General features: G+C 37.7%; 1 protein-coding gene across 2 annotated transcripts in view; it reads left to right on the top strand.

Moving 5' to 3' along the window:
- The window catches only part of CNTNAP5 (contactin associated protein family member 5), an 820,459-nt gene that overhangs the window by 685,058 nt on the left and 118,827 nt on the right, over nt 1-16,574 (top strand). For both annotated transcript variants that reach the window (XM_021695826.1, XM_044913255.1), the window contains exons 15-16: nt 8,240-8,367; nt 8,546-8,716. In XM_021695826.1, the coding sequence (XP_021551501.1) occupies nt 8,240-8,367; nt 8,546-8,716 (299 nt within the window). The remainder of the gene's footprint in view (nt 1-8,239; nt 8,368-8,545; nt 8,717-16,574) is intronic.

The raw sequence follows: 16,574 nt of genomic DNA, 5'->3' as shown, positions 1-16,574 counted from the left end.
ATCACTAAGTGTATGGCATTACTCACCTAAAGTAGTTCTTACTCAGATCCAAATTACATGAGCTGCTTACCTCTTTTATCTACTTGCAAGTTTGCTCACAATTGTCAGTTCTGATACCAAATTTAGGTTTCTATATTTAACAAAGCATAAGAGGAATATTTCTTTTGCTTTTTTTTAACTTTAGGAGTTCATTTTCATAAAATAAATAAACTCTATTATATCCTTACTATAAAAATTAAAATATTTCAGAAATATTTAAATAAAAAAGTAGAATCTCTTTCCCCACCACCACTTGGAATCCTTACTTGTACCTCATATGTAAAATATGACACCTAGAGATAATAGTTGGGCATGTAGGGCATTTCCACACACAAATATCATCCTATGCATATGCCACATTTACTAAATGTGAGATCATATTAAACATATTATTCTGCAACTTACTTTTTTCACATAAAATATGTCTTGGAGAGCTTTTATGTGGCGTTGTTAAATAAGCATGAAAATGAGTGCATCCTGTCCATTTTAATGGCTGCAAAGTATCCACAGTATGGATGTATCATAACTTATTTTACCATTCCTTTATGATAAACATTTTCCTTGTAAATGATTTTTCACTCTTAGAAAAAAAGCTGCAATGAACATTTTTGAGTCTTGATTTATACCTTTTTCCACTTTGGAAATTATTATTTCTATTGCATAGATCTCCAGCTTACAATTGTTAAATTATCCATTTTTCTGTTTTGATAGATGTGGCCAAATTGCCGAAGGGACTTAGGGTATTACATAGACCACAAAGGGATCAGTTCAGAACTGGATGCCGTAACTCTGTGGGGTAAATGATCCTCTCTACCTGAGGAGGAATGTGCAGAACTCACTAGAGTCAAAACAGGACCACATAGAAAGACATCAGTTATAACCTCTTTTTGCTGAGATCTTGCTGGAACTTTAGCCAAGCGCAAACAGCTGGGATAGACACCCAGTGTCATTTTTGCCATGCCTGGCACCACTTCTGAGGTCCAGGGGGACACTCTTGGCTAACTACAGATAAATCCTAGCCTCTCTGCACTTTTTTTTCAAAGTGCAGAGTCTTCATCATTAAGAATAAGAAGGAGGAAGAGAAGAAGATTAAGAGGAGAGGCAAGGAAGAAGGGAGGAAATAGTTCTATCTCCCTTGCAAATCTGCCTTATAGATTTTCAGTGAAAATATCATGAACTGATACACATAATACATTTAGAATGCACACAATTGTAGCTACTTTTTCTGGCAACACTCATTTTCTGGATATAAAATGTAATTTATCTCTAAGTAACATTTTATTATGTAATGAGATGATCAAATCCTGGATTTGTGAATTATTAACTATACAGCCTAAATCATTTAGCCTCTCTGGCCTTCAGGTTTCTTTTTATTAAAAAAAAAGAAAAAGAAAAAGAATATCTCTGGGGATTTGGGAAGGACTGGGTGAGTTAGCAGTAATTTGTGCATCAAGCAGATGTGCCATGGATTTGGTTCTCAAAATTTGTTAGTCATCATGCTTATTAATTTCCCTATTTTTACAGTATCTTAAATAAAAGGTAAGAGACAACATTGATTTATAGAAGTTAAACTAATTTCTAAGAAAAAAATACATACATCTACATCATAAAATAAATAAAATTAAATAGCCAGACAGAACAAAGTTATCATTCAGCCATCTAATTCTAGATGAAATGATGAAAGAACAAAAACAGGGCTGCTCTTCGAAAGTTCACTAGTGAAAATAGCCATGTAATGGATGGGTCTGCCCACAGTAGAAATAAATCAAGAGATTGCTTGTAAATGTGTAACCAAAGAGTTTGTGGGCTTCCAGAACTCCTGTCAAGGTGACCCAGGTGTAATCTCAGAGAATGCAGGGCTGAAAAATGATTGCAAATTAGTAAACTGAAACCTAGTCAATTGAACTGTATCTTGTGTGGAGGATGCCTGTACGAATGGAATGGTTATGGTCAGCCCGAGACCCGTGAGGGCAGCTCAAGGACTCAGGGCTGGTGCTGTTATTCCAGCACTGCCTGGGGAAGATGTAGACCAACTGTGGGAAGGACCAGCATCCCCATATGAGAGAGCTGCTCTCTGTAGGAGTGAGACCAGGAGACCAGAGAAGCACCACAGTTATAGCAAAGGTATGCTGTTCAAATCCTGGCCCCTCCATTTGCAAATGATGCAGCCTGGGAAGGTTAGTCACTTCTATCAAGTTCTGTTGCCTCTCCTGCACAAAGCAGGTGCTGATTACAACATTGTCACAGGGATGTTCAGGGAATTAAATGAGATCATGTGTAAAAATCTATTTTTATGCTTAAGGCAGGAGGCACCCCATGCTCACATTCAGTGATAGGAAGCATTCAGCTGAGCCACAGAGCCAGCAGTAGGTTCTAAGAATAGCAGCCCTAAACTCGAGGAATACCTCTAACCCCTGCATCATTTTTTTTCTTTCTTTTTTTAGAAAGACCTCTCTGTAAAAGGCAACTGTGGTTTTAATAAGCATTTTATTGTCCACTCTACTATGTTAAACATTTTGGAATTTGGACCATACCTAGAAGAGACAGAGACCTCTTATCTTAACAAGGTTTTAAGCAATACAGTATGAATCATGGTTCACATTTAAGCAATAGAATATGAAACTGGGAGTCTTATGGAGGAGAAGCAGAGTAGGAAGACAGTAGTGAGATTGGCAGCAGGAAGCCAGTGTAAGTAGCCATTGCCAACGACCAGGCAGAGACCCTGGAGCTCCCTCAAAATAGAAGTGAAGCCAGGAGGGTGAGGATAAGGCAGCTGGATGGAATGACATAAAGCAGGTGAGCTTGGTGGAAGCGGTGGATCAAGAATGAGGGAGGAGTGAGAAAAAGAGGAAGGGAGGACATGTGTATGTATGGCTTCAGCCACTGGGAGCAGGAGGCCTCATCCTTCACAGAACTGAGTAACCCAGACAAGCAAGGGAGTAGCAACAAGTGGAGGGGGTTGGGGCATATTCCTTAGAGGTGACTTAGAAGTGACTGTTGACATCCAAGGGAGGTGTTCAGTCAGCAGCCGTGTTCATTGTGTGTGTAACAGAGAGGAAGGCAACACTGAAATGCTTCCACAGAGTGGAATGAGTTAGGGGCTGACATATTCCATGGAAGTTAGCAGTTCTGTGAGAGGAGTTGCCTTGGTGTGAAAGGAGAGAAGGCCGATTGCAGGAGTTGAGGAGGCAAGGAAGAAGAAGAGCGGGAGATAAGAGGGAAAGTGCAGACAGTTCTGGTAAGAACTTTTCTGACCCTACTGAATGCTACTTTCATTCATATCCAGAGCAGGTTAATCAAATCATGCCTCCAAAAATCTTCATCTGTGGTAGCATTTTTTTAATTAACTTTATACTCATAAAATCTTGAGGGTCATGATAATTTCTTAATAATAAAGTAATATTGGGTAGCCTTTGGCTGTATTCATATACCAAGGCCTGATTTCGTTTTTCTCACATCTATTTGAGAAGAGAACTATGGTTTCAAATTTCTAAAATATTTACTGAAGAACTATAGTTTCCAAAATATTTGCAAAATATTTCCCTTCACCTTCCTTATGCTGGGAACAGAAAACAAGACTCCAGGCATGGTCTGGTCAGTGTAGGGCAGAGAGGAATGAATATGACCTCCTGGTGTGCACTTGTCTATGTGACCGCAGTCGATGCTTGCATTTGCTTTTTTTGGCAATCAAGTGACACCCAACCTTTAATCTAATCCCCTAGGTCTTTTTTATCAGGAAGTCTTAAGAAGGAAGACAAAAGGGAAACAATTGCCTTAACCAACGCTAGGGTAGAATCCTGGCAAGTATCAACACAGTACCTCAGACTTGCAGACTTGCTTATGGGCATCTTGCAAGTCATTCCTCCCTTGCAGCCACAGGAAGTGGAGGGCATCATGTCACCCACTCAAGGGAAGGCTGCACAGAGGGTCTTGAGACTCATCCACTCAGATTCACACAGGGGCTTCAAAGGGTGCTAGGGTCTTCAGTTTTTGCATAATTTCTACCTTATGCATAATGTGTCTTTTTTTGTTTGTTTTGTTTTGTTTCTTACTTTCAAGTGACTAAAAGAAATAAGCATAGAATAAGGAAACAAGAATCTCTCTTAATAGGCTCAGTGACCGAAATGACTCTGCTAAATTTACAGAGCAGCAGTTAACCAAAATTGATTGGTTCATGAAAAAAAAAAAAAATCAGCATGTGACTTTTCACCCCATTTACCCCAATGATTTACTAAAGGAATCAGCAGCCCCTGTTTTGCTCTGAAATCCTGAACCTGGTAAAATCCCAAGATGCACATAAAGGAAGAGGAGACCACATTGCTTCTGATGTGTTTTTCTATTAGCTCATGTGTGTTTCCTGAGGACCACACACGCCTGTGCCTTGTACCGTTGGAACCTCCATAAGCTGGAGTCTCTGCCTGGCATCTGCGACTGGTCTCTGCTCATTCATGTCCACAGTGAGGCTCCCTTTCTTACTTTTCCTTTAAAAATTCTTTGCATTTCACATTTTTATTTCAAACATTACAGGGAATTTCAGTAACTATTTATCGAATGCCTATTTTGTGTTAGTCAGTGTGTTAATAGTTTTATATACATTATCTCCTTTGATTTATATAATATCAAACTGATATCATTACCCCATTTTAGAGATAAGGAAACTGAGGCCTAGAGTGACCTCACTGACATTTTATAAACTGGTGTATTGAGTCACATGGATTCAACCCATAATAGTCTGGTCCAAAGGACAAAGCTTTTTCACTACAACATAACCATTTCTGCACTTATAAAGTACGTAAGTACCCTGTACCCTTAGGAAGAATCTTGTATGTTGTTCCAAAGGAAGACAAAGTCTATAAGGTGTTTTCCCATGAGAAGGCAAGTTCAAACAAAAGAGAAAGGAAAACCAGTTAATGTGCAGAAAGAAATGTACGGCTGTAGACTCCCTGCTTATCAATGGGTACTACCCTAATTTGTATCACTGTATATCATCTTGTACTCTGAAATCCACTCCATCATCCACCCCTCCAAATACTCTACCCATTGATGTTTGAAATGTTTCAGTCATACTTGTCACTCACAAACTGAATTAAATCCAATTTTATTCTCACTGTGACTTTAAGAGAATGAATAAATATGTAAAGTATCCTTGATGCCTAGTTTGTCCATAAGCTGAACACAACCCCAACCCTCACCTGAATTTCATTGGCCTGTGCAGTGTTGGCTCCCATCATACTCTTTTTATTCTTTTTAGAATTTTAAATCCATTGTCAAGATTTAAAATTTGGGAAGTTTTACGTGACCCACTTGTTTGACATTCATGAAAAGCATTATTACTTGTTACTAATGAATGTCACTGTTTCCTTTAGCCAAAAAAAAAATACTTTCTACCAGTTTTCTTCTCTCCCTCTCTCTTTCTCTCTTTCTCTCGCCCCCCCATCTCTCTCCCTCTGACAATGAAGGGATATATCAGGTTCCATTTATTATCCAAACCAAAGCTGGCTTCACTTGTTTTTATTACTCATCTGGCCCCTGTAGGAATTTGAGTTTGTATTTAAAAAATGTATTTTTGGTATTGTGTCTTGCATTATCAAATCAAATATGATTTTTTTAATCTGTTACTTGGAAGAGATTTTTATTCTTCGAGTGCTACTTGTATATCCCAACGCTTTGACACAGAACATCAAATTGATGCAGACAAGGTGCTATAGTGGGTAAGGGAGACGGTAGTTAGCATTGATAGACAGACTTCAGAATCTACCCTTTTCACCTTGAAAATAAAAATTGAGAGAAACAAAATCCTAGAGCAATATAGTTTCTTCAGGATTACATATGGATTTGTCTTTATTCGACTTTGACTACTTGGAATTTGCTTTGAATTCTCTGCTTGAAAAGATATTGAATTATGAAGACTCAAATTTTATTCTGTGTCTTTGTAACATTCATAGATGTTCTTTCAAACAGAAACAAAAGTCTTATTCCTGATCCTTTGAATGGCCTCTAAATACAGGTACTCAAATAACAGAAAATGGATAGGTATTTCTTTACCTTTTTGGTTACTTGACCTGAAGGGAATGTGTGTAGGCGACTATTTCATTTATTTATAACCAAGATGAACTGATACGTTTTTCTCCAAATCTCATGAGTTGGAGGCCAAATATTAACATTTAATTTTCTACAATGTTCTTTGTAGTATGAGATCTCCAATATAGAATTATAGCTGGATGCATAAAAAGATGAATTGACTTGCCTAAGACCACAGAGGTTTCAGGGACAAAGATAAGAACTAAAATGAGTGTTGCCACTACCATTTTTGAGCATTTACCATAGATCAGGCACCATGCTAAGTGACTATATGATCTCATTTAATTCTCTCAATAACTCTGTGGTATAGACTTTATCTCCATTTTAAAATTGAGGATACTGGGGAATCTCAGAAATAAAATGATTTGCCCAAACTAACACAGCTAGGAACTGGGGACTTGGGATTCCAGAATAAATGTGTGTGCTTCTGAAGCTAAGTCCTTAAAGCATCTCATCACACTACTCCTGCCATGCCTCCCCAGTTAAGAATTTGGGATATTATTTTCTGGTCTCTAAACTCAGAGCTGTAAATGATATGTAAATGATAATGAAATGTAACATTGATTTTGAGTGTGTGTTGAGTGTTTTATTGATTTCTTTGTGACTACAGAGAGAGAACCAATATGAACCAGCTCCTTTGTGTTCTTGTTATAAAATTGCTACATTATATACTTTGCCCTGAATATTGGCCAATTCCCATGCACCAGGAAGGTGATCCATCCTGTCCTTAACTAAGGCTGTGATGGGTGGGGAGTCCAGCCCACTCTGTGCAGTTTTCAGACTACCTCACATGACTCAGTTCAGCTCATCATTTCAAGTTGGTAGCACACCTGATGGATGGAACATGGAAATAAAAATGTCCTATCATATTTTCTAGCAGGACACCTGATGTTTGGATGAGTTAAATGGAGCAAGACAACAAAGCAAAGTTCACCTTGCACACTTAAAAAGGCTTTGAAAAATTGTGGTTACTATTTCAAGACCTGCTGTAATATAACATATTTTGTATTCCCCACCCCCCGCCTTCTTTCAGAAATTTCAGTCTTTTATTAGTCATGAGTTTCAAATTACCATGTCGGAATGAAATGTTAGCACATAAAATACAGGCATCTTCAAAGCGTACAAATATATTTGTTAAATTTAGACATGGCTATTTTTGGCATGCTTGTTAAATTTAGACATGGGGTAGATACCATGTATGTGATCAAGGCCCTGCCTCTTGTGCCCTGCAAACTTAGACAAAACATCTGATATGTATCTTAGACTCAGTTTCCTCATCTGTGAATGAAAATCATAGTACCTACTGCGCAAGCATGTTGTGTGGGAAAAATATCCTTATCCCCTAGTATATTTCTGGCTCAGAATAGTTATTCATTCAATACAGGTTTCTTCTCTACACTTTTCTTCTCTCAGTTAAATGATATGTCCTTACCATGAGTCTGAAAACACAGCTTTAAAAAAGGGAAAAACAATAGCTTCACCCTATTTATTTTTATTTATTTTTTTTTTTTTTGTCAAAGGGTGACTAGTTATCTATTTGCCTAACTAACAAAGACAGTCATTAACTCCCAAGATCTTTAAAATATAGAGCAAAATGAAAAGCAACAAACAGGAAACTCTATAAAGACTTGTTTTTACCTAGAGTTAAAAGGTGCTAAGAAACATCCCAAGCTGATTAAAACCTGTAGGCAGGTGGCTGGAACAAGTACTGGGAGTGATTTCAAGTGAGATTTGTGGTGCCCATTTCAAGTTAGTTACTGAGATAGCCAATCTCTGTGAAAAGAGAGCTGATGTTTAATGTTACATCAACAAGGCATTGGGCAGGTGGGGTGCTGTCAGCTACAACAAGCAATAGCAAGCTCTGTAAATTACCTGTGTTTCCGGAAAGACAGGAAAAATGTAAATTCCACTGGTTTTTGGAAGGTGGCCAAGGGTTTTGTAATTGGCATTCCAGCTTTTTGCATATGCTTATGAGATGAAAAGCCTTCTGGTTTCCCCTCCCCACCCTCACACCCTGCTGCTGCAACCACCCAAATCACCTTTGAAAAGGGAGTCTTGGTAAAAGAGCCCCTACGTTATCCACATTTTCTCTCTCTTTTCTTAAATTTATGTTTTGCAGGACAAATGATACTGGCTTTCTTTCCTTCAAAGACCACTTGCCTGTCACTCAGATAGTTATCACTGATACCAACAGATCAAACTCAGAAGCTGCTTGGAGAATTGGTCCCTTGCGTTGCTATGGAGACCGTGAGTAATAAATCGAAAGAAGCTTTCTCTCTTCATTATATAAGCACAAGATGTTTTTATTCCCTTATCCCTTTTCCCTGCAATGTCCCTCAGTCTTGAAAATTATTCACATGCCCAGTGCTTTTCTACATCCCATTCTAAAACAATGAACCATGCTTAAGGGTTTTTTCATTTGCAGGGTACTTCTGGAATGCGGTATCATTTTATACAGAAGCCTCTTACCTCCACTTTCCTACCTTCCATGCGGAGTTCAGTGCTGATATTTCCTTCTTTTTTAAAACCACGGCTCTATCGGGAGTGTTCCTAGAAAACCTTGGCATGAAAGACTTCATCCGACTTGAAATTAGCTGTAAGTGCCCTCATTTATGAATTTAACATAATGTCAGCAGAAGTCCGAGTCTTATCTTTGCCACAAACAGCTAGTACATGTGGATACTATCAAATTAATGCCTCTGGAAATCTGTAAAATTAGCCATAATAATTTCTAGTCCCTTCTAATGCTTTTTGTTTTATTATTGCCTATCAGTATGTAATCGTTCTCTCTTCAAAATAGTGCATTCTTCAAATTCTCATAGATATCTATTACAGCGTACTTTATCTGTCCATGGGTATCGCTTACCTTTGACTTTTAAGCTTCCACACCCCAGAACTTTTTCACTTCAATTTCCATGGAAAGCTTAATGTATTATTATTATGCATTCTATTAATATTTAGGATCTACTTTTTGTTGTACTTTTGCTCTGACAGTAACTTCCTGATTTATTTCCCACCATTAGGAGTGTGTGACTACAGAATTCCCATTGTTTTTCAACTACTTCACCATAAGCAGCGGTGTAGCTAAAGACTTTGACTCCAGGATATGGAGCATTGTCTAACATCCCATCTCCTATATACAAGTTATATTCAGTAATGATTATGAAGTTAAATGAAGAATAATAGAAATGTAGATGGCAAAATGTCCTAATATTGAACACCTACATGCAATAATACCAATAAAAAAATTCCAGTACAAAAAAGAAAAGACATGATGGTTCCTAATTACATTAGTCCTTTTTTTTTTCCTAAATAAAAAGGATAAAAACATACCGTATATTGGTTTGTTCCAGTAATAGTCATATTAAAATTTCTGTTCCTTCAACTTTACTTCTGCAAATTTGTGGATGAATTCATCAAAATCAATTGTCTTCACATATGTATGTTCAAAACAGAGTATAATCAGATTTGCCCATCTATCTTATATCGATCAAAGGATAGTTTTACTAATTTTAAATTTAAAATAACTTTTTTTTTTCAGATTAAGCAACAGACATGTAAATTTTAGGAAAGATTTTAAACATAAAGATGAATTTGGTAGATATGCATAAAAATATTTTATTTTATAATAAATTCCAGAAATTGTGATTCTTTCCAATGATTTCTTCAGGATCAATTCTAGCAACTTTTAAATATCTCTGTAATCAATAAAAAAAAATTCACTAAAATATTTTCATCAGAAATTTCATCACAGATTACTATTCTGTTTGGTAAAATCTTATATAATTCCTAAAGTTTTGCAGTTGTGTGAGCTCTCTTTGGGTGCAATCTGTGTCACAAGCCCTGTGATAATGTGTATTCATGTGTTTCAACAGTAGATTTGAGTTAAACAAGGATAGCACAGTAATTGTAAAAATGAGAAATCAGAAGCTGAATTCTTACTCTTAAAACTAAGCCCATATATTTGAGTCTGCATGTTCAAGAGCCAAAGGTGTATCTGGAGTTGTCTGTATTAACTTCCCTCTTGAATATAATATTTATTAAGTGGTAAGTAATAAAATGTGCTTGAGGCTTGCATATACATTATTAAAAATTCATACTGATATCAGCATTTGTTAAAATTTAGACCAACAAAAGGCTTTTTTTGGTGGAGGAATGTTTTTTTCACTGATACTGTTTAGAATTACTGGTGCGTGGCAATAATAAAAACATCTACTTTTAGTTGCTTTTGCTGGCTTTCTGATTTTCTGCACTCACTGCCCACCCCCCTTATTTCTTATACACGAATGGACTGCTCCCACCAACTTGCCCTTGTTATGCCCATGACCATGATGACTTGGGCTTGTCATTAGATGTCTCATACATCTGTGTCTACACGGATTTTCCATAGTTTCCATAGTTTTCCATAGTTTGATGGAGGCAATTGACCCATACTGTGATAGTGATGTGACTGCATGAAATACCCTTAAAAACATAAGTAACGTCTTGGCAACAGGAGCTTGGAAATTTGAGAGCTCCAGAGAAAGAAACAAAAGTGCTAGCTGGCAGAGATGACTGAGGTGTTTGCACCAGCCCCCTGCAAATCACCAAACAGCTAAGTGTTTCTTTTGCAGTTATAGAACAACACATACAAGGAAAGAGATCTCTTTAATTGGTAGCTTTAACCTCCTTTACTCTGATGATTTAGACTATTAATGGGAGGAAGCTCTTGTGGCTTTAGTGTGAAATAAGATCTCTCCTATCTAACCTAGCCAGGCTCTGAAAATGTGGGGTTGAGTGCCAACAATTTCATAATATGGATATAATAACCTCAATGTAAATTTAATAAAAATCAGGCCCTAAGGCCTTTTGATTCATTAAAGCAGCAGCAAATGTCATGGCATATTATCACAAGGTAATGAGCAATGATTTAGTGTTAATTACATTTCAATGTCCGATTTGTTTGTACTTTCTGGTACTGTATTTTGTCCTTCGGGTTATACAAAAATGTTTTAAATGCAGATGGTATTTAATTTGATGAAAATTTAAAAGTCCATTGATATAATTGTTTGCCATACACTTTTTCACCAGGTTGAAGAACATATACTTTTTTGAAACAAGAAGATTTTATATAAAAATTTTAAAGTACAAGACTTCATATTTTTCAAAATATTGTAATTTATTATTATTATTTAAAAGAAAAAAACAAATTGAAAGGGATCTTGCATTTCTTATTAACAGTTACACTCATCCTATGCCTTTTCTATAGATAAAATTTTCACCCTAAGGGGTTCATAACAAGATACTTCTACAGATCAGCTAGTTATAAAGGAAATGGTCTTTAAACAGAATAGATTTCTCTTCCATCCCTAAGGAGTATTTCTCTATAACCATCTGAACAGAAGCTTCCAAAGTTGATATATCCATATTGTTCAACAGGAACAAGAAGTCTCCATGAAATTTTCAATCCATTTCTTTCTGGGTCACTTCCAGCTAAGACGTGTGAATTATGTAGCCTTGAGATTGGTCCATATTCTATGAGAAACAAGACATTTTACAGTGTCAGGTCTTAGTGGAACTGTTTCAAATGAGACTGAGGGGGAAAAATGAGATATTTTGACAATTATCTCACAATGGCTGTGAGGATGGAAACATATTTTGAAGTGGGTGAGGAGGAGCAGAGGGGAATGGCTGTTGAGAGTCAGCGTGGTGTAGCAGAAAGAGCCTATTGCTTAGAACCCCAGGTGGATTCAAATTTCCATCCCCCTAAGTTTAATCGTGAGCATGTTCTTCACCCCCTTAGTGCTTACTTATGCAAAATGGGGTTTATGATACCCATATGCCAATCAGATGTATTTGGCTACAATTAAATAAAATTTGATTTGAACTGGTAGACACAAGGATGGGGATTCACTGGTACTGGGACATGTGACTAAGTCCAGAATTGATGAGACACTTTATTTCTGGTTGGTTTCATCAGTTTCATAATGTTATCTGGATTCAATTTATTTCTCTCCTTGCACTCACTTCTGAATACCTTCTTCAGTCTAAAGCTAGCTCTCCTTCAAGGGAGAGCTACATTTCAGCTGATGGGTGAAACTCCTGATGTGCAACATCTGATCACCTCTGACCAATGCCTCTGGCCATGGAAGTAAGGATTGCAGAGTGGTTTTGCCAGGGTCCACCTTTACACCTGGATGGGGGTGGAGTGGGGCGGGGGGGGGGCTAACTCTCTCTAAATTCTATAAAGGAGGAAAAGTAATGTCCCTCTTATCTTCTCAGTTCTTGGCTGAGACCCCTGTAATAAAAAACAGAGTAACAAGAGAAAAACTAAACAGAAGTTTACTAACCTTCACACATTGTGTGTACATGGGAGATGCACTGAGAAAAATGAGTAACTCAAAGAGGTGGCTTAGAACTATAGCTTATTATATAGCATGTTCAACAGAGAATGATAAATTTATGGAGAAATAATAGACAAAGGAAGCAGCTTTAGGTTTCCAAGAGTAGTGATAAAGGCTGGTTAGTAAAGTTTGTTATGCAGATCCCTCTGGTGCCATCTCTAGACTGTTAGGGTCTAAAGTTGTCTCCAGGGGTGCCTGGGTGGCTCAGTCAGTTAAACATCTGCCTTCAGCTCAGGTCATGATCCCCAGGTCCTTGGGGCAAGCTCCATATCTGGTTCCCCACTCAGTGGGCAGTCTGCTTCTCCCTCTCCTTCTGCCACTTCCTCTGCTTATGCTCTCTCTCTCTCTTTCTCTCTTCCTCTTAAATAAATAAATAACATCTTAAAAAAATGAAGTTGTCTCCAGGCAATTAACTTTTGTCCTCCTGGTAGAGAAGGGAGGGGAGTCATCTTTGTAAATTTATGTCCTGCTTTAAACAAATGGGGAGAGCAGGGAGCTTTCCATGCCTCTGCTTCTTCTCAATTGCTTTCAGCTCAAAATCGTCCTGATTTTAAAATAGCATATTCTGGAGTGGTGTATTTTGCGAGTTTTCAAGCCCATGGAAGAAGTGAATGAGATATACATATTTCATATATTTATATGTATATGTATTTGTTATATGATATACATATGTATATGGGGGAAAAAGAGAGAGACTTGAGTTGTGATGCTCAGCATTATCATATCAAGAAAGTACCAAAAAAAATAATATTACCAAATAATCCTCAGAGATGATAAAATTAATACTACTAATAATTAAATTTATACATTTATATAATATAAAATGTAACACTAAAACTAAATTGTTTAGTGTCTACTCTGATTAGACACTGTATTAAATGCTTTTCATTTATTGTTCATTTTTTCCAAACAATCCTATTGATGATCATCAAGTTACTGCACTATGATTTTCATTGTTCAACTCCTAGTCCAATGTATAGATGAGGAAGGCGACCCTAAGGAAACTTAGTAACACACGTAGAGTTACACAGCTAGTAAGAGTCAAAATCCAGGATCAACCTACCTTTCTTCCTTAGTGCAACTCCGTATTCTGTTTTGCAAGACTGCCTCAAAACCCAAGAATGTTAGGATTCAGAAAAAAATAGAATTACTTTTCTCTGTGATTTGAAATGTAAGACATTCAGGAAGTCCTCAAAATTTTATGTAAAGTGTATGTCCTTTTTTCTAGAGTTGCCTTATCTCCAGAAATGTTTAATGATATGTCATGTAGTTCATATTTCCCTTTTTATAGATGTATGCACAGAAGATCAGAGAGGCTAAGTGACTTCTTCTTTGTCCATAAATGGTCCCTGGGATCTGTCTCATGCCCAACATGGGGTCAGGGCACAGGACATAGACACGAGGTTCTAGGAAGGGAGAGCATTATATAGGAGCCTCTACTCAGAAAGCCTCTCATCTTCTAAAAGAACTTGGTAGACATTCTCTTGAACTTACAGCACTTTCCCCCACTTAGCATGTCCCTTCTTTGTCAATCTTGAAAGTACACTGTGAGCTCATTGGGTTTCATTCATCTATGCATTCTCAGGGTCGAACACAAGACCTGGATTGGTAAAAACCTACTGAAGGGCTAAATGACTCTATACTTTTGTCTTGAACCCCAAGGGAGTAAATGATGAGGGAAGATATTTGTCAGACAGGTGGGAGAAAGAAAGGCCAGGGGGTAAATTCATGTTGGAGCTAAGGGCTGACACAGGGCTCCTGGTTTTCCCCTCCAGGGCCATTCGTAATTCACCATCTCTCCAGCAAAGGAGAGCAGACTTTGTTTTGTGTCAGGCCCCCATCCTCAGAGTCACTAGGCAATGTTGGAAGTATCACTTATTTACTTATGTTATTATTATTCAGTTGTTTCCAGGTACCTCTATTATATATTCTAGCTTTGACCCCCCAGGGGCACAGCATAAGTTTGAGGGAAGAATATTTTTTTTTCATAGGAAGAGTGGGTTAAAAATGAGCTCCAGAGACACATCACCTGGATTTAAATCTTGATTCTCCTCCATCTGGGTTGGAGCAACTTGTCAGCTCAGTTCCCTCAGCTGCAGTATGTTACCTGTCTCATAAGAGTATAGTGATGCTTAAAATATTAAGGAGTTCATTCATGAAAAATGCTTAGCAGAGTGTCTGGTTTTTGGTAAGCACTCAATAAACATTAGCTCTGATTACTGCATTTTACTGATTGTCCCCCAGTTCTAGGAGGAATGGGCTGAACAAAGTATGTTTTTAATAGTGACCTAAATAAAATTAAATAGTAATAATTAAAAATATTTTTCAAGGAAGTTAATGCCTTGGTATAAACCAAAAAAAAAAAAAAATCTAAAGAAAATTACAAACTTGTATTTAGTATGTGTGGTGTAATGTTTTAATGAATGAGCCTTTGGTTGAATGAGAGCTTCCTATATACAAGCCATGGTGCTAGGTGTCCAAAAAGTGAGGTGTCCGTCTAGAATTTGCAGACTAGCTGGGGAGGCAGACCATAAAAAGATCATTGTACAACAGGGGGATAAATGTTGGAGCAGGGATAAGCCTGTACAGGAACCCTACCAAGGAGGGGGGTGACAGGGGGTGGTGGGTAGATGCAGCAGTAGAGCAAGAGCTCCATAAAGATGTGCTATCCATGTAGAACGTAATATCCACAAGACCAGATTTTCAGGGAGGCTTTTAGCAAAATCTTTAACATTTTTCCTCTCCAATTCTCACCAATTTTTACCTTTGTTCTGTAGAGAGAAATAAAATGAGGTCCCAGTTATCTCACAGTTAGTGTTTATTTGATCTCAAGAAGTGCAGAGCTGCAAGGTGGCATCTGTGCCCTGAATAAGAAACAGGAAATGGCTCAAAGGGCCAACTTCATTCTTATTTAATCTTTTAATTGTTGAACCCAATTTGTTCGCCTCAGTTCTGTCTCCTTTAATGCATGGGTTTATGAGCCAAAGCCATTGTGGCTGAGTTGGCCAGCCGTGCCACTATAGTAATAGCAATAGCTATCACTTTGAGTACGTCTTATGTGCCAGGCATGGGTCTATGAACTTCATCAGGATTAAGTCATAAACAACCTGACAGGCACTATTTTTATTCCCATTTTACAAATGAGAAAATTGAGTCATGACAAGATCAAAAACGTGGCTCCAGGGTCCACGCTTTCAAATCCCATTTTAGGGCCTCTACCTTCCTGCCTCTCTTAATTTAGGTCAGGGCTCACCTTGACCAGAATGCAAAACAATTCAAGCTCTTAGTTACTTGAAATTCCACCTACTGTGGGCTTCTTATACAAAGGCTGGTTTTCTGTTTGGGTTTAAAGGCTGAGGAGGGAGTGGTCCAGGGTGCTATTTGACCTTTGGTATTACTGATAATTCAGTTGATGACTTTGTCAAATAAATACCCATGTCCTATTTTAAGTGTAAAGGAGAGGGGGCTTCCCAAGGTGCCGAGAAGGAAGGGAAGATCTGTCATAGGAAGGCTCCAGTGACTGAAAGGGCACTGTTTTCTCATCAACATCAATTTATAGTTTGCCTCTCCACATCCTTCAGATTTAAGAAAAATTCTTATGTAATAATGGAAAATACAAAAAGACATACTCAATAGAGAAAAATGGAGAAGAATTCTACTTTTGGAGTCAGATTCTTTGTCCTGTCTGAGAAACTGAGAAAATTTTACTTCTCTGAACTTTAGTTTTTTCACCCATAAAATGGGAATAAAAATGATGCCTTTCTCATAGGGTTATTTTGAGAATTAAAATGACAGACTCTATGGTCAGTATTTAATGTAGCACTCAGCAGAATTCATTGTACCTATTGTGTTCCTGCTAATGCTCTCTCTTTCTCTCTCTCCCTCAGTTGGTATGTCACCACCACCACCACCATCATCACCACCACCATCATCACCACCACCACCATCATCACTACCACCACCACCATCATCACTACCACCACCACCATTATCATCACCACCACTATCATCACTACCATCACCACCATCATCACTACCACCACCACCACCATCATCACCATCACCACCATC

The sequence above is a fragment of the Neomonachus schauinslandi genome, chromosome 3 (genome assembly GCF_002201575.2).
Source record: "Neomonachus schauinslandi chromosome 3, ASM220157v2, whole genome shotgun sequence".
Taxonomy (NCBI): Eukaryota; Metazoa; Chordata; class Mammalia; order Carnivora; family Phocidae; genus Neomonachus; species Neomonachus schauinslandi.
This window is presented reverse-complemented; position numbering and strand designations above follow the sequence as displayed.